The sequence below is a fragment of the Chiloscyllium punctatum genome, chromosome 24 (genome assembly GCF_047496795.1).
Source record: "Chiloscyllium punctatum isolate Juve2018m chromosome 24, sChiPun1.3, whole genome shotgun sequence".
NCBI classification, from domain to species: Eukaryota; Metazoa; Chordata; class Chondrichthyes; order Orectolobiformes; family Hemiscylliidae; genus Chiloscyllium; species Chiloscyllium punctatum.
The window spans coordinates 31,729,117-31,752,009 of record NC_092762.1 but is presented as its reverse complement, the minus strand read 5'-3'; the positions used below and the strand labels follow the sequence as shown (position 1 = coordinate 31,752,009).

Below are 22,893 nucleotides of genomic sequence, written 5' to 3'. Positions count from 1 at the left end.
ACCTCTGATTTATTATTTGTGAGGGTTGCTGTTCAGTAATATCCCTGTCTCAGATAGATCTCAGTCTCATTTCCTGGGGTTTGACAGGTGTGGTGTGTCACATTGATCCCAGGAATTGTGCTCCATGAGATTTATGTGTGAGAAAAACTCCAGTTCTGAAAATCCACCCTTGGATTGTGCACGTGTTGTTGCCTGAATACCTGACTGAACGTTGACATTTTTGGCTGATGAATGTTTCGTTGGCCGCTTTAGGTGGTGATTTCTGCATTACTAACCCAGGCTGTCCCCACATTGGGAGTACTTTTAGTTTAGACAGTGTAGAGTAAACTTCCAAACGCGTTTGCCTGCCTTTTTATAAGCTTCTAATGGAGCAAAGCTCCTCATTTGTATCATTAAGTGACCTGAGGTCATGACCCTTGGTGCATAAGAGGAAATGTTCTCTAATCATTCTGCCTCTGGAGTGTTCCATCAGGCATATCGTGTGAAAGGCGCATTTACATTAGTGGGCTGCATGGTAGCGCAGCATTAAACTGAGTGACTGGATGAAACACAACCAAACAGAACAAGTGAAAGTATTTGGCTGGGAAAGGAGTAGGAAGTGGGAAAATGTATTATTACTGACTGGCCTTGAAGAAAGAATTAAGCAAACCCAAGGTTAGTGCATATTCATTCGAGATTTATTAACCATTTCAGAAAGCATTTTTATCCAAAAAGTAGATGTAAAAGATAACAGAAGTGAATATAATGGCTGGATGCCACATTGAGACAAGAACACATGCGCTGTGAGCCGGGAATTTTCTGTACATCAGTAACAGTCACAAGAAAGGGAATACAAAGGCTCATCAGAAACGGTAGGCAACCATTCAGAGTTAGGAACTAATAAAAACAAAACAAATGGGCTTCAAACACCTGGGAAGCTACACATTCTTCCAACCACAACCATCTCAAAGATATCAAAGTAAAAAGGAAAATCCATCAATAATTGTCTCAGTTACACGCTGATAAACTGAAGTAATCTCACTGTTAGAGTCAGCAACAGGACAGATTGTAGATTGGGAATTCAGAGACCTTGATAAGCAGATTAGGAAAATCAAAGGGGTCCACAACTCATTCACTTAACCTGGAAAAGAGAGATAAAGCAATGACGCAGATATTTATGATCAGGGACTTTCAGATATAATGTTTATTCAATGGCACACTTAGAGATTTCACAAAACATATTGGGCTGTTTAGCGTGAGAAAGATGTGATTATTCTCACCTTCACCAGAGTGACGGCAGCGCTGTAGAAAATACTCAGGAAGAACAAGGTGATGAACGTGGAAGCAGTTGTCCAGATGTTGCTGTTATCATCCTCATAGTCTTCAATCCAAGTGCGATCTATTGAATCTATGAATATAAAACCGAGAGAACGCATTTAGATTGTTTTTTGATCCAGATCGACCTATCTGCATCCAAGTCATGTAATTAGAGACAATTACATCTTCATAAAGCAGTCAGGTATTTCTTAAATGTGACTCTTATCTGTGTCTATTAGTGCATTATTGACTCTCAGCAAGAAATTACAAATACTAACTGCACATGTTCTTTCTTCATTGTCCATGTCAGAACGTTTTAAATTATTTTTCTTTTCATCTATTATTTAAGGATATTATTGTATGAGGAATGCTTATTATGAATGATTATTTTAATTATATCATTACATTTTAAATATAGGCTGTGACAGCACTTTAGTTGAGAATTGTGGCCATCACTGAATAAAAGTTCAAATGTGATTCTCATCTTTATGTATTGGTGACCAATTGCTTGGCAAATCGTGAATATAAGTGACATCACAGTCAGGACATTATTTCATTTTTTTTGTAGGATCTGTATATTTAGGAATAAGTTTTTGTACATGTGTCCCTTAATTTATTTGATCTACTGTTTGGTGTGTTTGGTTTTCCTTTAATGTTTGTGTATGTGGTTATGAGAGTCTCTTACTTCACTCTTGCCCATGTTGGAGTCTGTGCATGAATAAACATATTCCTGTTCCTTTACTGCTGGTGTGCTCATGTGTTTGTGCACCTAAAGTTTTGTCTTCTCACATTGTGTAAACATCATCATGCTAATATGCCACTTCGTTGCTGCCTATGCTTATCTTGTAATGTCTTTGTGAGTGTTCACTTTTCATTAGTGCTGTCTAAAATGTGTGCTTATGTGTCTGTTTCAGATCCTACCTAAACTAGGTTATATTCATGTTTATGCTGAATAAATGTTATCATGCAATGTTATGTTTTGATGGTTTTTTATATTTATATGATGATGTTTGTTTGTGTGGCAATCTTTCCCAAACCATCTCCTGATAAGCTTGTTTGTGTTATTGTTTGTGGATGCTTGCTGATGCTTGTGCCCATTATCCTTATTTAATAAATGCCCCTCTATCTGTTGACCTATGCACTTGTGTGTCTGCATGTGAGACTCTGAATTTGAGTGTACATGTGACATTGTATACATACTGATCAATGTGATTTAAAAATAACTAATTAAGCTGCCTCTGTCATCGTATGTTTGTGATTCTGAAAATGGGAAAATAATGATATTAATGTTTATCTCTGTGCACTTACGTGCCTGTGTGAGTTGACATGTGGGAGGACATTTTTTGGAATTTGTATCTGTGTTCATGCGTGTATGTCTGTACACATTGTGCTGTATGAATGTATATGTATTCATACCCATTTGTGTGTTACCGTGTGTCTATGTTTCTCATGGTTATGTGTGAGTACCCCTGTTCATTTGTGCAAATGATTTTCTTTCGGTGTATGTGGGTTTTTGTATGAGCTTAGGTGAGTGTTCAAGTACCACGTGCATGTGTGGCTCTGTGCGAGTATGCGTGTGTGACGTCTTATCTATATGCACATTTGAGTGTGCACATAAATATGCGTCTTTAGGTGAGAGCCCGTATTTGTGTCATTACGTGTGTATTTGTGATCATCTCTCTGTATCTGTTCTTATACCAGACTGCAATTTTTATTATTCTAATATATTGTCCTAATTTTAATGGATCGCCCATAATTAGATTCGACCTTGGTGTTGTAGGAAACATTTCCCATCGTCGTGGAGAGATAAGCATTTTATGAGCAACTCTTCTGTTGCAGTGATAGAACTTCTGTCTCTGAGAGAAAAGGCGTGAGTTCAAATCCCCACTGCCCCAGAGATAACATTTCTGAATATGTTTATTAGAAAATGTCTACTTGTGTTCTGTTTGTGAAACAAAATGATATCACGTATTCGAACACCAGAATTGATTCCATGTGCTCCAGAAAACTGAGACAAAACTATGGAATTCAAACTGGGATGATGCAAACACCAGTTTTGGATTATGGGAATCAATGTTAATCATTTGTTAACAGAGCCAAGCATGTCCAACATGCTTCAAAGGTATTATTTTGCATGGAAATGTTAAATCTTTGGACAGTAAGCAAGAAGCTGACTGTTCCTGTTAGTAACTGGGTTACATTACAGAGGACATCTACCATGAAAACTCTGCACAGGGAGCAAGAGGACAGACCATTCATCGTTCCCCTCTCCTCCGCTCCACGACAACTTATCTGTCGATTCTCTTTGGTGTGAAAGTGAAGATACATTCTGTCAACTCATGCGCGGCGCAAGATCCCTGGCAGTTCCCCAGAAACAAAGGTTACATTCAAACTGTTCTGCACACTTTACGATTGGCATGTTCTAATCAAATTTAATTTTAAAGTGTCTTAAATTTACATTTCCAATTGGTGCAATGTGGCAGTTTAAAACTGACATGAATTTTGTAAGAATGTCCAATTGGGGGTATCAAGAACACTAAGTTCAAAACTCGTGCTCTACCCTTGACAAAAAAAGGACATTGTCAGATTTTGTCACAGAGGGATTTAGGATGGATAAGGTACTTGGTGGAATCATGCAATGAGTGAGCTTTACTCTGTCTCTAACCCAGGGTGTAGCTGAGCAGAGGACACTAACTGCACAAGACACTCGTCCTAGACCTGTTAATAATCCACTTTAACTACACAGATGGAATGTAAGTCAGAGTGAGAAACAACTAATTCAGTATTTAACTCACAACTGGAGGAAAAAAAAACACTTCATTACTTCTGTTGAATTATTAAATGCAACTTTGAGATTTTTATTGACATGAATTAACAGTGTCCATCAGTGCAAGTGAAATGTTTACGAAACTCGGTTTACCGCTAGATTTATCAACTGTTCTGTTGATGATCTTCAGTGGAATCGCTTCATGTCCCACCACACAGGAGTAAGAAGCACCGCTGGCCCACTCCTCCGCTGTAATGGATAACAGGCTGTACATGAAGAAGGAGATGTTGTCACTCTCCGCCATCACCTCAGTGTTCTTGTAGTTACTGGGATTCACCGGCTTGTCATTGTTTGTCCACTTGACGAAGATCTCTCGGGGGGAGAAACCTCTCACTAAACAGGTGAGGGAGAGAAACCTCTGAGCGGAGATTTCTTCTGTTGGTGGCAGGAGGACCGACACTGATGGCTCCAGTGGATTAATCACTGCAGAATATTTGAGACAAATATAAATCAACCAAAAAAATCCTGAACCAATATCACAATTTCATTAAATATTAAAATATGCCATGTTTAATTTGGGATTTATTCACTTTCGTTTACTAAAGGAGCAGTATGGTACACATTCTGTTCAGTAAAAAAAGTAAAGTTTAATGTGAAAGTTGCCTCCATGTTTCCAGCCCACAACAAGGGCATTCTGTCCAACTGTCATTGCTGATGGTGACGTCAAAACCCAGGCTTCTTCCCACCTTATCTGACTTAATCAGAATACAATATCCTTTGGTCCATCTTTTTCTTAAGCCGCTACTTAGCTATCCTGCCTTCAGATGCATCATTAATGTTCCTAAGAGTGTTTGTTCATTACCAATCAAAGCCTGCCATTGATGTAACTGGATCTGGATTACACATGGGATCCTTTGTGCTTTAATCTCACCGCTCACCTTTCTCCTTGTGGATGGAGTCTCTCAGTGGAGTCGGTAGATTCTGATGGTACACCACACATTCAAAAGTAACGCCACTCAGCCAGGCTTCAGTAGAAATGTCTAATTTGCTGATCACGCTGTCAGGACTCTGTCCAGGCTGGTCAGCAATCTGTTTTCAGAGGCTTCTTTTCTTGTTTCCAGGTCACGTTGACTCCAGAAGGAAGGTTGGACACAACGCAGGTTAACGTCACCGTCGCCTCCAGTAAGACTTGTTCTACTGGCGGTGGGAGGATTTTAACGGTGTTAGGATGACACTCGGTATCTTCTATGAAATAAAAATCAAAGTCAATGAAAAATGCCCCTTTCTGATACAAACAGCCAATCTTCAGATTACTTCTTCACAGGGTGAAGACACCACCTTCAAAATGGCACCTTCAACTATTGCTGAAACGATGCTTAATATTGTTGATGTATTTTGATCTGTGAAAGCATTTGTGATTACCTAGGACATACCCTGTGTAATTATTCCTAAAGAACACTGGCTTTGTAACAAGTGAAACCTGTGAAAAAAGTAAAATCAAAGATACCATCATGTAACCCATGGAATTACCTTTCTTTCAGAGTTTGTCTCACTTAAGACCATCTATTGATACTTGTGAGAAGAGTAATCTGAATATAATGAGTTCATTTCCATGTTCATAACCCTTAGGTGCAAGTGCTGCTGGTCACGCTGACTGCCAAATCACATCCTAAATTTTGGACAAATTATAATAAATAATAATTATTTTCTTTGCAGAGTTCTAAAGTGTTACGGGAACGGTGAACAGCCATGGAAATTCTGTTCATTATATTGCGTTATTGGTGTGATGTCATTCTCTAATTTATGTCATTGTTCCTCGTGGGCTGCGTTTGGAGTAGATCTGAAAACAAGACATTGAGTACAGCATTGGATGTCGAGAAGGACACCCATCTCCTTAAGTCTTTCCCTCCATTCAGTTAGTTCATGACTGGTCTGTACTTTCACTTTATTTACCAAGCTGCATTTTTTAATTTCTTCAGAGATCAGGGGAGAAAAAAAACAAACAAAAGCGTCTTAAATTAATCTACAAACACGATGGAAATGTACACTAATTTTATAGACATCCACTACTCACTGTGTAAACATCGCCACCCCAAACCAGGCTAAATCAGCCTGTCTTGAGCACCTCGTTCATTCATCCCTATTGTAGCATTCCCACCAGAATTTATTCTCCTGCCTCATCCACTAATTACAGAGAGCATCTTAAAGAAGCTCAGTGAGATCACGTTTATCCCGGTTGAAGTGATACCCACTTGGTCTGTGGTCTGATCCCATAAATGAAGTTAAAGAGCTCAGTACCAGATAAACCTCGATGTTGTACAGTGTCCAAGGCCAACAGGTCATTCCTGAGCAAGGAATGAAGCATTGAACACATTTTCATTTATTTTCAAGTAAGGGTCACTTCATATTTTAACCACGTCATTCTGAGACCACAACATCATAAGGTAGAGGATCAGAATTAGGCTATTTGGCCAATCCAGAGTTTAGCTCAGAATGATGCTGGAAAAGCATCTGACGAACAGGAAAATCGACGTTTCGGGCTAAAGCCATTCTACTGTCTTCTCCCCATACTAAACAAGAGCCGATCTATCTCTGGCTTGAATACACACAATGGCCTGGCCTCCACAGCCCTCTGCAGCAACAAGTTCCACAGCCTCATCATCCTCTGGCTGAAGAAATTCCTCCCCATCTCAGTTCTAAACGGTGCCCCTTTGACCCTGAGACTGTGCCCTTGGGTCCTAGTCTCGCCTACCAGTCAAAACATCTATTCCACATTCACTCGACCTCAGTCTCTCAGTATTTTCTATGTTTCAATCAGATATCTCTCCAATATCCCCCCCCCCCCACCCCAAACTTATCCTTGAAGCAGCTACCAGGCAAGGATTCAGCTCTCTGAATGCCTCTCCCAGCATGGTCAGGCAATAAACTATTTCACAAAGCTCACTGTCTATATGTCTATCTTCAACAGAGAGGAAACATGCTTTTCTGACTTGCCAAAATGTTGAATTATGAGTAATGCTAATGTAACACTCAAACTGAAATAAGATACGTGGCATGTTGGGGAACAAGAAGCTGCACTGTGCTGTTTACTATGCCTGATAAATTAGTGTGTTTGATTCATATCAGAGTTCAGAATGATTTGTAGCTCTCTCAGTATGTGTCTCTTACCCTGGAGTGCGGTGATGTTTTTACTTTGAGTGTTCTCTCCATGAGTGACCTGGCAGGTATAGACTGCACTGTTGTACCATTCACCATAAGGGACCATCAGCCGACTCGTCATCGAGAAGTTCCCGTTTGCCTCACACACAGGAGTCGTTAAGAAGCCAGAATCCAAGGGTCGGCCATTTTTCAACCAACTCATGGAGATTGAGTTCGGATGGAACTCGATGATTGAACAGACGACGGTTGCAAACTTGCTGCTTGCGATTTCTTCACTGGAGCTCACAGTTAGGAGAATAGTTGGTGGGAGAATATCTGAACCTTTAGGAAACACATCACATACATTATCCGACAAATTTCATAACAAATACAATCAGTTCTCATATATCAAGGTTTCTTGTGGTTGACGGATACAAGAATCATAATTGTGCAGAGTGCTGGAGAAGCTGGGATCCACACAGAAAGATCAGCAGGACAATGTGAAAGGCTAAACTTAGAGGACACAGCAAGGGAGTCAAGGAGGCAGAGAAACTATTGGCCGGTTAAATCAGAAGGGAGATAGCAACGTTGGATGGTATTCGTTTTAATGACAGAGTCTGATAAGCAAGGCAGATGAATTACCGGCATAAATGAGGAAATGATGCCGTTGCTATCAGAGACATATTGAGAGCCGGGCAGGAGTGGCTATTCAATATTCCAGGATTTAGTGCCTTCAGGTGAGACAGGGAAAGATGGAAAAGGATGAGGTGGGAGGGTGTGCGGGACAGAATGTTGCTTCTGTCACAATTCTGACAAGAGTATTTTAGGCTGTAAAGAGAAATGAAATCATGGATACCTCCTCGAATGACGGCAAATGGCCAGTACTTCAAAACCAAAATATAGCAAACATAACTACTGGGAGAGCACGATAGACCTTACCATAGGTTCAAAAGACCAAGTGCAAATACATGGGCAAATTTCAGAGAAATGTAAATTAAATAGGGGAATGAGAAAAGAGGTTTTTAACTTCCTCAGCATAGGCTTGGATATTCATTTTATCAAAAATTTAGAGGGAGCACAATTCTGAAAATGCCCCCAAGAGAATATTTGAACAGAGTATGTGTTTAATACAGAGAATTTTAATCCTGACCTTGCAAGAGAGGGGTGAACCTGAACTTAACTTTATGGAATGAAGTCGACCCAGTGGGTAAAACATCAATGGTGGAGCACTTTGCAGACAGTGATCGTAAAACAGTTTGGATTTCAGATTGTACTGCAAAGGAATAGAAATTGGCCCAAAGTTCTGAAAAGGGGAAGGACAATTTTAGTAAGATCAGGTAATGACTAGACCAGAGTGGACTGGAAGCTGACACTTATTGGTAAATCTGAGTCAGAGCAGTGTGACACATTTAAGAAAGAGATAGGAAAATCACAGGGAGGACATTTCCCAGGAAGCCACTGCGTGGGACCAAGAATGCAGCGGGCTCTGGACACCAAAGGGCATGGAGGGTGAGATAAAGAGAAACAAGGGAGGCTTCCAGTCTATACTGAAATCTCAAAACAATAGAAACTAGTATGGAGTACAGAACGTGCAAGGGGGAGTTTGAAAGACAAAGGAATTAGAAGAGCAAAAGGGACCATGAGAAAATAATAGCAGTCAAAATAAAGGAAAATATTTTTCAAAGTTACAGTCTCATTCATAATAAAAGAATTATTCTGGAAACAGTAATGCCCATTAAGTGTTATAATTGGAGTGGAGCTGGAGGATTAGGTTGTGGTCAAAACGAAAGTGTTGTGTCAGTGTTCACTAGTAAGAGGGACAATGTGGGTACAGAAATCATGGAGGGGTGTTGTGATGTAGTTTTCAGAAATTAGGACACATGATGTGATGTTCTGTGTTGTCTTGCTGAATGAAAAGTGGTTATATTTCCAGGGCAGATGAAAAGTATACCAAGCGGTTGAGCGATGCAAAGGATGAAATAGTTGGGTCACTGACAATAATTTAGAATTCCTGTCTGGCCACAGCAAGTGAGTGTAGATCACCCAACGTTGCACTGTTATTCAGGACGAAGGAAGGGATAAATAATGAAAACACAGATCTGTCAAGCTAGTCTCAGTGGTAGGGAAACTATTGAGAAGTGAAATTAGTCTTCATTTGGAAGATAAATCAACAATTGTCAGCACGGTTTTATTGAGAGGAAGTCATGTGTAAGAATTTGATAGTAGTTTTCAGAGAGATAACTCGATGTCCAGATGATAGCAATAATCAGAGCCAATGGGATCCGAGTTAATTTGATAGATTGGATCTAGAACTGGCTGAGTGGTGGAAGCAGGGGATAATAGTCATCGGGTGTCTGCGTGACTGGAAATCTATGTCTGCTGGTGTTCTGTAGGGATTGGTGTTGATTTCCTTGCATACCAATCTCTTACATACCAATGATTGAGACTCAAATTTAGGAGGATTAACCAGTGAATTCACAGATGAAATGAAAACTGTCATGTTGGTAAGTCATGAGCATAATGGCTTTAGATTGCAGGAGGATATACAGGATTGGTTGAATGTGAAGAGAAGTTGCAAATGGAAATTATTCTGGATAAATGTAAGGTGATGTAATTCGGCAGAAGTATCTGTGAGGTATGACGTTTTGAATGGTGGAACCCTGGAAAGGCCTGAGGATCTTTGGTGCATGTACCCACCGATCCCCTATAGTACTGTGTCGTCTGGATAAAGAGGCTAAGAAAGTGGGAGGATATTTGCTTTTATTAGCCGAGACATTGACAATGAAGAGTGGTGAGATGATACTGGAACTTAATAGAACACTGGTTAGCCATGCTGAAGCATTGTGTGCATGTTATCGAAGGAATGTGATTACACTGAAGGCAGTATTGATGAGATTTGCCAGGATCTTGCCTGGGTTGGAAGGTTTTAGTTATGAAGCTAGATTAGATAGACAGGGGTTTTCCTTGGAGCAAAGGAGAATTAGGGAGAAGATTATCATGATGTCTCGAATTATTTTAGGCATAGACAGGGTCAACTGAATGAAACCTTTCCCCTTGATGGAGAGATCAATGCCTCAGGGGCACAGGGTGAAGGTAAGGCAAGGAGGTTCCAAGTGGATCTCAGGGGAAAACAAAATCAAACAGAGGTGGTGTTAGCCTGGAGCTCAGCACCTATAAGTCATGTAGAGACTGAGCCCCTCATAATAAGTATGAAGTATCCTTGCAAGGGCAAGTCACACAAGGCAATGGATCATATGCTGGCACATGAGACTGGAATAGTTAGGTGGTTGTTATTGATAGGCATGAACTGGATGGATCAAAGGGCCTTTTTCCTGTGCTGTATAAGGTGATTCTGTGAAAACGGTTATAAATAATGCCTTCTTCATGTTAATCCCAGACGCTCTGTTTATCTCAGTTCCCACAACACGTACCTGGACATGGCATTTCTTTGCTTTTGTGTGACCCGCTGTGTTGAACCTCACAGTAGATTTTGCTGGGGCAATCTGCCGCTGACCCGGGCAGGGTTAACTGGCTGCTCAGGGTGTAGGTTCCCTTCTTGTTTCTCACTGATGGGTAAGTCTTCAATCCAGTCGTGATTAGGTCCCCACCTTTCTTCCAGGTTACCTTGGTGACGTCAGGGGAATAGTCCATCGCCAAACAACCAAAGATCACAGAACCGGTGTTGTGCTCCTGACAGGAGGAGACCAGGCCATAAAGCGTGGGGGGAGATGGTGTCTCTACAACAGAATGACCAATTGAGCATGTTAGCTTCTGTTCATTTGACCTTATCAGTTACTCAAATGTATCCTCAGCTGTAAACTTTTGCCAGTATGCTCCCGCTGAGTCTACAGCATAACTGGAGTTTGTTTTTGTTTCCTACCAGTTGTTGATCATGATCATTGTTCCCTCTTTAGAAACATGCCCTCAACCTTGACCATTACCATATAATTTAGGAAGAAGAACATCCTGATCCCACCCCAGTAACTGTTTGAAGATCTTACCAACTGACACTTTCACTGGATTGCTGTGAAGAGCAGAGACGTTTCACAAAATACAAACCAAGGAAATGCAGATTCATCGAAATTCTACAGTGTGTGCAAACAGGCCATTTGGCCCAACAAGTCCACACCCACCCTCTGACAATTAACGCATCCAGACCCATTCCCCTACCCTATTATGCTACAGTTAACCCTGACTAATGCACCTAACCTCCCAATCACTGAACACAACATTTGCAATTCCCCCAGCTTGTACATCTTTGGACTGTGGGAGGAAACACACACAGACATGGGGAGAAAGTGCCAACTCCACACAGACAGTCACCCGAGGCTGGAATGGAACCTGAGTCCCTAGCCCTGTGAGGCAGCAGCGCTAACCACGGAAGCAGCGTGGTGCCCGACTAGGTACTGTGCTGCTGGAAATATACCCAACAGCTGGCAGTACCCCCGGAGAGAAATCAGAGTGAATCATAGAACATAGAACATTACAGCGCTGTACAGGCGCTTCGGCCCTCGATGTTGCGCTGCCCTGTCATACTATTGTGAAGCCCATCCCACCTACACTATCCCATGTACGTCCATATGTTTGTCCAATGATGACTTAAGTGTACTTAATCTTGGCAAATCTACTACCGTTGCAGGCAAAGCATTCCACACCCTTACTACTCAATGAGTAAAGAAACTACCTCTGACATCTGTCTTATACCTATCTCCCTTCACTTTAAAGTTGTGTCCCATCGTGTTTGCCGTCCCCATACTTGGAAATCAGGTCCAGTGAACCTTCCTCACTTATCAATGCAAGGCAGAATGTTCTCTCTGGGAGGAAGGTCACTGCAGCAGCAGCACAGTCAGGAGCTGAGCACTGGGAGTAGGAGGATGGCTGTCACGGCTGAACTCATGGCAATTGTCTGGAATTTGAAACATCTAATTTACAATTATCTGAATTCTGGAGGCCTCTGAAAAATGGAGGACCATTAAGGTTCAGAGACTTTGGAGTGTTACAGCTGAGTATTTACGTAAATATGATTTGAGAAATGAACAAGTAATCTTGAACTTTAATAACTATCAAACTGACACGCAGTTCACCACCAAACCTCATCTTGCAGACTAACCACTGCACTTACTCTGTCTAGACCTAAATTCCTACTCACATTCACAAACCCTACCCTGCTATACACCCATTCATGCCCGGAACACACAACCCCTATCACACGAAACACATCCAAGGCAATCCATATTGGTCGTGTAGCTGAGCAGAGAGATCTCGGTGTCCATGTACATAGATCCTTAAAAGTTGCCAGCCAGTTTGATAGAGTTGTTAAGAAGGCATACTTTGTGTTGGCTTTCATCGATAGAGGGACTGAGTTTCAGAACCACGAGGTTAGGCTTCAGCTGTACAAAACTCTGGTGTGGCCGCACTTGGGAGTATTGTGTACTTTCTGGTCACCACATTATAGAAAGAATGTGGAAGCTTTGGAAGAGTTCAGAGGAGGTTTACCGGGATGTTGTTTGGTATGGCAGGAAGGTCTAATTAGGAAAGGATGAGGGTCTTGAGGCTGTTTTTATTTGAGAAGAAGGTTGAGAGGTGACTTAATTGAGACATAAAAGATAAACAGAGGATGGACAGTGAAAGTCTTTTTCCTTGAATAGTGATGGCTAGCAGGAGAGGACATAGATGACAGATGTCAGAGGTTGCTTCTTTACTCAGAGAGTAGTAGGGCCATGGAACGCACTGCCTGCACCAATAGTACACTCACCAACTTTAAGGGCATTTAAAAGATCATTGGATAAACATATGGATGAAATTGGAATAGTGTAGGATAGATAGGCTTCAGATTGGTTCCACAGGTCAGCACAACATTGAGGCCTGAAGGGCCTGTACTGCACTGTAATGTTCTATATTCTATATTCCAGATGGACATATGATCTCAATTCCTTTCACTCATTTACACTCCTGCCGCCCTGTACCTGGCCCATGGTGAATCTGACCCTGACTGGACCTGGCACCATCATTTTCACAACCTCTGACAAAAGCCCACTACCCAAGACATGACCTCAGCCCTTGATCACTGACCTCTCATCTTACCCAAGTCAACCTGTGAACATTGCATGCTAGCTCCTTTCGCATCTGTGCTTTACAACCTACCATTTTGCCAGACTCTGAGCTTTGCATTTTGACAACACGTCCACCTGTCACTTCATTACAGTGACCTTCCACCCCCGAAACATCCTGGCACTCTGCCCACCTCTACACTAACCAGCCTGGCATCCTTCCCACCTCTCCATAAACCAGCCTGGCAAAGACAGACCTCCTGCATTTCAGCTCAAACTACCCCTCACCTACCAAGCACAATTCGACCAAATTATCCTGTGACCATTACCATTTACCTTGATGCCACCTTGCCAGACAGAGTGCATGCAAGCTTACCCAGCAGCCAGCCAACACCTCACAGCCTACCAGCCCAAACTTTCCCACATGCCCAATCTAGCCCCTCACTTGCTCACCACCTTCCAACTTTGAGCCTACTCCACCATAAAGTCAGTGAGTCATAAAGTCGCACAGCACAGAAACAGTTCCTTTGGTCCAGCTCATCCATGCTGACCAGAGTTCTCAAATTAAACTAATTCCACTTGCCTGCCTTTGGCCCATATCCATCCAGACCTATCCAGTTCCTGTAGCTGTTCAAATGTCTTCTAAATGTTGGACCTATCTCTGCATTTACCACTTCCTCTGGCAGTTCATTCCAATGTTTTGGACAGCTACAACATGAAGCCCCAACTCCTGCACTCAGTGCTCTGACCAATGAAGGTACATGTGCCAAACACCTTCAACACACCAGCTACTTGAGACAACGCTTTCAAGAATCTATGAGTCTGAACCCTCAGGGTCCCCAGTGTTCAACATCACTATCCAGTGCCCTACCATTAATTCTGTAAGTTGTGACCTGATTTATCTTCTCAAAAAACAACACGTCGTATTCATTTAAATTACACTCCATCTGCCACTCCTCAGCCCATTGGCCCAGCTGATCAAGATCTCATCGTACGTTTAGATAACTTTGACTGCCAATTATACCACCAATGTTGGCGTTACGTGCAAACTTACAAACCATGTCCCATTCAATGTTTTCATGGCTTTCAACCAATATTGTACCCTGTTTGCCTTTCTCCCACATATCCGTAGCATTTTTTAAGGATTGAAGGAATCTATCTCCATATTGAAATCATTTCATGTTTTGTCCTCAATCAATTTCTGTGGTGGAGAATTCCAAAGGTTCACCATTCTTTTGTTGAACAGTAAACAATCAAGTTCAATGTTATCAGTGTGTTGGGAAGACTGGTGAACAGCAAGATTAATGATGATCCCATGAATGGAATAGCCTTCTAGAGGGCCAAGGTGCATTCTTCCGCTTCCATTTTGCATGCTGACATGTCCCTTCGGCAGCATGTTCCAAAATTGTGATCCTTGAGGATAAGGGCGCACATGCATGTAAATGCTTCTCCTGAAAACTCTCCTCCAAATTAGACATCAACTTGACTCTCAACAATTTCCCTGCCCGTTTCCTCTTCCTCGATCACAGCCATGGGACTCACTTCCTGACAGCGCTGTGAATGTGCTAATACCACACAAACTTCAGCAATTCAAATAGACTGATGACAACTGGTTTCTCAAGGTGATATAAAAAGTCTGACACTTCCACACATGTCTAGAGATTCAAACAACCACTGGAAGAATTGAAAACTATTTGAGGCACTTGTGTGTCTACACAAGATGACATGGTTTCCTTTTGTGTGATTTGACTGTATTTTCACTGAATGAACAGAGCTTTTCTTAATCATATAATAGGAATGAAGCTTCCCTCATTTTTAGCAAGGCAATCACACATTTCTTTATTCCAGGGAAGTATAGTGTTAAATTAATGAAATATGATGATTGGGATGTTTCAATTGGAAATTGTCAGAGATTTAAAGTTTACTTTCATGAGCAATTAATTCCAGCCTCATTGTGTCACAGTACTCACAGGAATGTCTTTCAGAAATGGTGTCTCCCTTTGTTATGGGCAGTCGAATCAGTAAATCTGGGATAGTTTTTGCTTGTTAATCAAAGGTGTGAAAGAGTTTTAGCCTGTGGATTTAGTTCACAGATGCACCATGATCTAAGTAAGTGGTGGAACAGCTCGAGGGGCTGAGTGCCCTCCTCTTGCCCCTACCTTCCTATCATTGTGTCATTCATTAAGCTAGCACTGGTGGTGAACACTTTTTATTAAAATATTTCAACAAATTAATTGTTTCACACATGCTTTAAAAACAAACTTCTGTTGATTATTTGGAACGGGATCATTGACATTCTCTATCTGAGTGATCAAAATAACTTCCACCCAATTACAGCAGCCACTGCATTCTGGAGTGTGTTGTCACTTCATAACAGTTTCTTGTGAAACTACAGCTCGAGATCAGGCCACGCAAATTCAATGATTCTCTGATATTTAATATCTCTGAACATTCGCAATTTGTTCAAATGCATCTTTTCTCTGAAGAATGTGTTTCATCGAACAGAACTTTTTTTAATGTAACAACAAACTTTAAACGCTAGAAAACCAAAATAAAGACAGAAATTTCTGAACAAACTCAGCAGGTCTAGCAGCTCCTGTGGAGAGAAGGCAAGGTTAACCTTTCGCATCCAGAGGCCCCCGTCTTCACCAAATTGTTTTCATGTTTTGGCACAAGAGCTCACACCTGTTGAGATAAACAGTGATTACGTTGGCTTGACTCCTGTTGGAAAAAGAATTCTAACAGAGCTACTGGATGGTCTGAGATCGCAATTGAAGATCAACTGAAAAGCTATCACCATCTGCTGTAAGTGTTGGATTCAGCGGAACCCCAACCGTACTGAACAATCAAATTCAGCTACAGCACTGGTTTAATATAAAGTAAAACAGCCTAAGCATCATCTCATCAAATATGCTTCAAAAATGATTCATTCTGGATTAGTTATACATGATATTGTCATAACAGCAAGTCAAAAGCTGGGATTTCTTTGAGTACTTATTCCATTAACCCCATCTAGCGATGCCCAAAAGCTTGTGAACAAATATTGATCTGGAAAAAGCTGCTAACCACCAAAATTCTGTTTAATATCTAAGAGACACAAGTCAGGACAGTGATTGAATAGATTTCACTGGTCTCTGTGAGTGGAATTCCAACAAACACCCAAACATCTCAATCTGCTTTCTTGCACTGAAGTAACCTGATAAGAGATGGTATTACATACCTCTCTAACAGGTTATAAGTGAACACAGGCCACCTGGCACAGAATCAGGGACACTACTACAAATCACAACAGACCTGAACACAATGAGCTCGACACTATCACAGAGAACACAGCCCACCTGTTTTGACAGTACATAAACCATGTTAGTTATTAACACCTTCCAACAACCAGGGATTGTTCCAGAATGTCTGTACAATGAAAGTAACATTTCAACATTTATCCAAGAATACTTTGACAGCAGCTCCAAATTGTTCAAACTCTATGGGAACTACAGAGGAATAAAACTAGGAATTGCATTGCCATCAATTCACTGTCACTGGATTCCAACCTCGAACTCCCTTCCTCTTTCCCTTGTGAATGTTGCTGCACCAGACGGTGTACTTAGTTTGGAAAAGATTAAAATGTTTTGAAGTGTAATATGACCGTTGCCAGTGACATTAAAAGCTGATAATAGGTTTTCAAATAATAAGATGCAAACAAATTCTGATTCTACATTGTGCCACGAAACATGTCCTGCACAACTGAGGCACAAAGAAAATATGCAGCATATTTCCCTCTGCCTCACTCAATCAAATATCTCTTGTTGCCAACAACCGATTTCAAAACTCTTGCTATCTGCCTTTTGTTCCTGAAACGTTCGTTCTGATTGGAACAACTTAGTCAGGGCTCTCAATTCTGAGGCACCTAATCGAATATTGTATTTCTGGCAGATAAAAGTGGTTTTGAAGCGAGAGATGAAATTGAACTGTCTGAGATTCAGGTGTCCGAACTGGACAATTTACAAATGGTCAGGACCATTGACAAGTTAGTCAGAGATAGCACTGAAACAAACTGCACAACAGACTTAATCCTAGAGGATACATTGCTCAACTCCTCACGTCAAATATATTCACTGTAATTGGACATTCATCAGAGGAACTAACCAGAGGATTTAATGTGAACGAGAATGTGTTCACAATGAACATAAATAACCACTGAGTTAATAAATATAATAAGTCATTGTATTTAACAAAATTATTGAGGTGGGAAATATCGCCAATTAAAGCACAGATCCAGAGGAAATGGATTATTCTCTAAATTATTTTTATAAAGTCTTAAAATGTTCCTTGAACTGTGGAGATTTTGCATGCACTGCATAAAGTCAACACTGCATTCCAGTGTGGAAAGCATTTCTGTTGAAGGAATTAGGGCAAGGTCATTTTCTTGTTAACTGCTTTTAATGAACGAAAATGTTTAAAAAGGTATGAATTGAAAACATGCTTCTGTCTGGAGTTGCCCATTTTAACGGATGTCTAAGTAAATGTGGGCACTGCTGCCTCACAAATCCAGGTACCCAGGCTCGGTTCCAGCCTTGGGTGACTGCCTATGTGGAGTTTCCACAATCTCCCCTGTGTCTGTGTGGATTTCCTCCCACAATCCTAAGATGTGCATGTCAGGTGAACTGGTCATGCTATATCATCCATAGTGTTAGGTGCATTAGTCAGGGGTAAATATAGGGTAGGGGAATGGATCTGGGTGGGTTACTCTTCAGACGGTCGGTGTGGACTTGTTGGGCCAAATGGCAGGAAATCTAATCTAAATGATTGTCACACTTAACTAATGTGAGCAGATTCCTTCTGATCACTACATTGCAATAAATCGGACAAGTATATTAATTAAAATAAATATTACTCTACTTTCAGTGTCTGAATGAACAATGTGCTCTGTTATCCTCTAGTTCATGTCTTCTGCAAATTTCTGAACTCTGCATACGTCTGAACACATTGACGTAAAATGAATTCTCTGCATTTGCAGCAAGCACTCCCATGGTTTTAAGAGTAGAGTTCCTACAGTATGGAAACAGGCCATTTGGCCCAACAATTCCACACTGACCCGCTGAACAGTAAGTAGCCCACCCAGACCCATTCCCCTAATTTATATTTACCCCTGACTAATGAACCCTAACCTACACATCCCTGAACACTATGTGCAATTTAGCACAGCCAATCACCTGACCTGCACATCTTTTGGACTGTGGTAGGAAACCAGAGCTCCCGAAGGAAACCCACGCAGACACAGGAAGAATGTGCAAACTCCACACAGGCAGTCACCCGAGGATGGAATCGAATTTGGGACCCTGGCGCTATGAGGCAGCAGTGCCAACCACTGATCCACCATGCTGCCCTGCGAGTTCATGGGTGGATTATTTAAATTAATTCGAAATTTGGCCTTGGTCACATAATTCACTACAGCAGTTGTTTCCGAAAATATGACTCTTCATTGATATTTTGTGGTAAAATGTAATTATTTATTTAAAATGCACAGATTGGGAACACCTAAAGCACTGTGCAGATTAAATAATTCAGTTAATGTTTTATTTTTATCCTGTAAATCCAGTTTAATCAGGGACATACCAATTAATTAACGCAAGTTACGTGTGAAACTGATCAAAGCAGTGAAACTGATCTGTTCTTCATAGAATTGTGCAGAATTTCCAAATAGTCTTTGCCAATGATCTTTTCCAGCCAGAAAAATATGTATGTAGTGTACAGCGGAATTGAAAGGTGTTTCTTGATCAATTATAACACAGTCATGGCATTTTTGCTCAAGAGCAATAACTATTAGAAATTCTAACTTTTGAAATTCTATATATATTTCTTTATGACTTGTAAACTGTTTAAAGACAGACCTTGTGATTGAACTAGATAGTTGAGTTCTGAATTTGGTTTGTAAAGCATGGATTAGATTAATCCTTAATTATTTATTTGAAGTAAAAATGGCGCCCGAAAGAATCTGTTTTCCCTTCATTTCTAAAACCTTTGCGTTTTGCCTTTCACTTAATAATAGGCTTTATGAAATTTCAACTCGCATGCTGATTGCTTTGAATGAGGAACCTGGAGCGGTTCACTGTCACCAACCGTGTTAACATTGCAAAAAGAATGTAGAAACCAGAAACGGTTTCCCAAATATAACACATTTAATGTTACCCAAGTACAGTCCCTCCTCAACAGATCAACGATCACCAGATCACAACACGGTGTGTTTGCAGCAGAACTAGCTCTGCAAACATTTTCAACAGAACCAAGAACATGATGTAACCTCACAAAAAAACCCAAATTGAAGTCTAACAAAGCTGCTCAGAATCCAGCAAACTAATGATTACATTGAATAGAAATAACAAGTCATAACAGCAACCTTGTTTGTGAGGGGACTTTACACTTAACGCTGGAACGTTTCTGGCAACAGTTCAATTTATTTCCAACCTGCATGTCCTTCCTGATCAGGACAATCTTGTGCAGCGTACAGGACAGCAGTTGAAGGCATATATTGATTATGCACTTCAAGGTCAAAACAAAATTACTGAATGGATAAATATGACCACATTATAATTTTAAGTTAGTTTCAATTACATAATCTGATCAATTCTGCAGTTTCAGATTTTAGTCCCAAATTTTATTTTGAATGAGGCTATTCAAAACAAAATTCAGTTAGTTTACAATTAGAACTGAGTTTTTTTTAAAAAAGTCAATGCATTAAAAACTCGTTTTTTTTCATTTCTCACACTTCCGGCTTTCTCCCTTAAGTTGTTTTCAGACCATTACAAATGGATGTAATGTTTTCAATCAAGCAGCGAAAAATGTGTCATATAAGTTTAACAAATGCAGAAATGATTGATGAAAAACAAAAGAACTTCACAAATATTGGTAATGAACAGTAATCCAGAGAGTCAATCTCCTCACCAGAAAGAAAACACCAATTACAGAAAGCATGAAAACGCTGATCAATTTCACAAACTGAATAAGAATTCAATCAACTCAATTCAACAGAATCAATGAAAATAAAATCAGAATCCAATCAACTCAAAACAACAGATTTGAATGAAACATAATCAGAATCCAACCAATTCAATTCAACAGAATCAAATAAAACAATTTCAAAAGCCAATCAACACAATTCAACAAAACCAAGTAAAAACAAAGTCAGAATTCAACCGAATCAACGAAAACAAAGCCAAAATCCAATCAACTCAATTCAACAGAATCAAGTAAAACAAACTCAGAATCTAATCAGCAGAATGCAATATAGCACCGCAAGAAAATTTTATGACAGTTTCTAACCTGCTTGTCGTCAACAAAATTAACAAAATAAATGAGAAAATATAATCAGGGTAAGAACATATATTCAAGAAATGAATAATGATATTTTAGCATATTTTAATCATGTTTGGTAATATCTCAAACATCTTTGAATTCTTAGCGTTTGTTGTTGATTATAAAACTCACAGTCAGGATGTCACTGACATTAAACATTATTTATAGCTGACTGATTAAAAGACATTAGGTGTTTCACGTAACCCAGCCACACAGAATGCCCATCTGATCAAAAAAAGAGATACACCGAGCAACTGACTCCATCATCACCATTGTAACTATTTGCTGAGCCTTAACTGAAGTCTATAATCAGTCTGAACAAAAATGAATCCGAACCAAACCAAACTCAGCACAGAATCTGAGTTTCATTTAATTCAGAAATTAGTCACATGAATAGAAAGTTTTTAAAAAGTCACTAAGAAAGTTCAAAGTTCTTACCTGAAGTCACTGTCACCATGGTCCCTTGGCCCCAGTAATCAAGATCGTCACAGTGTTATATTCTCTGGACTGGGTCACACAATAACTAGCTCTGCATAAAACAAATCAAAAATCTACCATCATTTTAAATTTTCAGAACCACAGGCAAAATAAAGTCACGATAAATCTTCATCACATAATTGCGCTCGTGAATTCTGATCATTCTTGATAAATTTTAATACTGTTTTATACTTCACAGAGTAACACATGAGCTGATTCGCAAAATCCCCAACTGGTGCATCGATAATTACCCAAAACTTTTACAAAGTAAATAATGATACTGGCATAAAACCCCACCGAACTAATACTGCACTGCAAGTTAAGACGGTTTGTAGAAGTAATCACTGACTAGTTTCAAACAATCGAGGCTGAATAGGTTTTTGTATTGATCATAATTGCAGTGTCACTCCAGCTATATCACTGTGAGACACGTTGTGTCAAATACTATTACAGACTGTAAACTGTAAAATGCAGATAATCTCTTCACTTCTTAGAAAGCAGTGATTCAGACTCCTCTAAAAATGATTTGGTGCATTATTTCAGCTTTTACTCTTCATTGTATTTTGAAAGCTTGGAATACTTTTCCAGGTTTGGTCTGCATTTAACTTGACAATCAACACGAAGAAGGTAGATAAAAATTATACATTTGTACAAACTAGCCCTACTGGATTGCGTTTAAATTGCATCTCACATTATTTCTCGCTCCTGCCATGGTAGAAATCACCAATTTGAGATAAATACTTGTCAGTGGTTATTGTATGAGGATGTCGCTGTGCACAACACTGTGACCCACTGTAGTATCACAATGATGGAGACCAGTACACTTATTCTCTGTTCTTTACTCGAGGTCTCAATTTTCATTTGAAAGAGCCATTTCGTACTGATCATGTTTAGAATTAATGCCATAGTTGACATAACAATTAGCAGTGATTTCCTGAGCTGTCAGATATATTAAAACTAACATTTTGTCCGAGCATTTAATTAATGGAAGTGTTAGCAGTACATATGCCATGCCGAAAACATTGTCCCATTGTGTCACCAGTTTGTTAGTTTAAATGGTACATTTCCTCTTTGATAGTTTTGTAAGAGGCAGCCTGAGGTCTGCTTCAGATCGCAGTTGGTATAACTGTATTTAAAACTCGTACTGACCGTCAGTCTATGATGGAATTGACAAAATGTTCCCTCAAGCTGTTTTTGAATGGGTCTAGCCCTGGTTCCTCTCGCTGTGGTCTCTTGCACAGTAATAGATGGCGGTGTCTTCAATCTTCAGGTTCCCCATGTCCAACGCGAAAATGTTGTTTGAAATGTCTTTGGACGCTGTAAATCGACCATTAATCGCTGCTGCATAGTAATTGTTGTTTGAATTATCGTAGCTAACCAGCCACTCCAGACCCTGTCCAGGAACCTGTCGCACCCAGCTCATCCAGTAGCTGCTAAGACTGAACCCGCTAGTTTTACAGGTCAGTTTCAGGCTGCCTGCGGGACGGCCAGTCTCTGCCTCTGGCTGAGTCAAAACAACCTCCGACTGGACACCTTTAAAAAAGAAAACAAATAAACCATGAGCATTAATGCTGATGAAATGATGGCTGAGTCTTTTACATTCCTGCCGTAGACTAACATTGAGACAGTGACAAAGAGAGACTTGAACAAAAAACACTCACATGATAAGAAAGTCAGTAACAAACTGAGAAAAATTGTCGACACAATCATTCTGATAACTTGTGGGAAGCGGTTCTGTCAAGATCTTTCTAAACAGAGCCGACCCGGGAGTGTTGAATTACGGTCTAGTGCCCAGGATTTATATGGCCATCGGAA

General features: G+C 40.3%; 1 long non-coding RNA gene and 1 gene segment (V, D, J or C); both read right to left on the bottom strand.

Moving 5' to 3' along the window:
• Nucleotides 1-655: 655 nt before the first annotated feature.
• Nucleotides 656-1,589, bottom strand: LOC140494381 (uncharacterized). Its single transcript, XR_011963943.1, has 2 exons — nucleotides 1,260-1,589; nucleotides 656-1,120 (listed from the first exon to the last, which is right to left on the bottom strand). It is a non-coding gene; the product is annotated as an uncharacterized lncRNA (long non-coding RNA).
• Nucleotides 1,590-4,130: 2,541 nt separating this feature from the next.
• Nucleotides 4,131-22,841, bottom strand: LOC140494452 (Ig heavy chain C region-like). The segment is given in 7 exon segments: nucleotides 4,131-4,546; nucleotides 5,002-5,308; nucleotides 7,232-7,543; nucleotides 10,633-10,938; nucleotides 21,040-21,087; nucleotides 22,285-22,611; nucleotides 22,740-22,841. Coding segments are annotated over 6 exon segments (1,206 nt in total).
• Between the last annotated feature and the right edge of the window lie 52 nt (nucleotides 22,842-22,893).